The following is a 1,065-nucleotide window of genomic DNA, read 5'->3' on the forward strand; positions in this document are numbered from 1 at the left end:
CCCCCCCCCCGCCCCACCAACACCCCTTGGAATTCATAGGTTAATTGCCTAAGTGCATTTATGTTCAACACATGTTAAGTCTCACAGGGGGGAAAGATCAGACTCCCAGCATCCATTTGGTGTCTGAGTGCAGCCTGCGTTGTGACTCTTCATGCAACAACAACATAGCCTGAAGGCCACGTGTGGCAAGAGCGGAGAATCCTGACATGCATATCGTTTACAAAGATGCCTCCTGCACACCCCTATCCGCAGTTGGGACCCCGGTAAGCAATCTGCGTCAAACATCCAAAATAGTCTCGACTTGCGTGCGCAATGTGTGCGCAACTTGTTTCAACTATTTTCATGGCGCAAAAAAGGAATAGAGTCCAGGGATCGAAAATAGCGTGAGGGTGGCGGGGTGGGCTTGCTATTGTATTGAAAGCATCCAAAGGTGGGGTGAAGTCGCCCTTGTTGCACCTGCACCTCAGAACCTCATTGGAATTCTCCACGTAGAGCGCGAGGGAACGGCCACAGCGGCGTGGGAATGTGCACTTAAAAACTTCCACAAACGACCACGATGCATGTTGAAGCCAACGGAAACGTAACCCCCAACTGCTCAAAAAGGAAAGTCGCCTCATTAATTGGCATCTTGCAGCCGATGGCGAAAAGGGCATTGACGTCAAATAGTAACGAATTCCAAACACTTACAGTTCTCAAGAACTGGATCTCGTCCTCCCCATCCCCGCCCTCGGCCATGGCTGCGAAGGAGCCTGTTTGCTCACACGATGGAAGCCACCACTGATTGTGGACAAGAAACGCGACGCTGCGCTCTTCAAGCCGTTCTTAGCATGGAGCTCGTCCGAAGCCATATAGGGAAGACCTGCCGATAACACCCTCCACCCCCCACCCCCGCGAGGATCCCCGCCTTCCTGACGCCCTCTCTCCTCCGCCTCCTCCTTCCTCACTCCCATCTCCTCCTCCTCCTCCTCATCCTCTCATCTTCTTCCGAGACGCAGCATCAGCAGTGCGGACCAACATCGGACTCTAAGATTTATCCACGGTCCGAAATGCTGTCTTTCTGGCGTT

The 1,065-nt window shown here is 53.1% G+C and overlaps 1 protein-coding gene across 1 annotated transcript in view; it reads right to left on the reverse strand.

Moving 5' to 3' along the window:
* ryr3 (ryanodine receptor 3) overlaps positions 1–779 on the reverse strand; it is a 53,349-nt gene extending 52,570 nt beyond the window's left edge. The window contains exon 1 of the mRNA XM_019883118.1: positions 688–779. Coding sequence (XP_019738677.1) covers positions 688–735 — 48 coding nt within the window. The 5' untranslated portion in view covers positions 736–779. The remainder of the gene's footprint in view (positions 1–687) is intronic.
* Positions 780–1,065: the final 286 nt, after the last annotated feature.

This window comes from Hippocampus comes, unplaced genomic scaffold (genome assembly GCF_001891065.2).
Source record: "Hippocampus comes isolate QL1 unplaced genomic scaffold, H_comes_QL1_v1.1 scaffold524, whole genome shotgun sequence".
In the NCBI taxonomy this organism is placed as follows: Eukaryota; Metazoa; Chordata; class Actinopteri; order Syngnathiformes; family Syngnathidae; genus Hippocampus; species Hippocampus comes.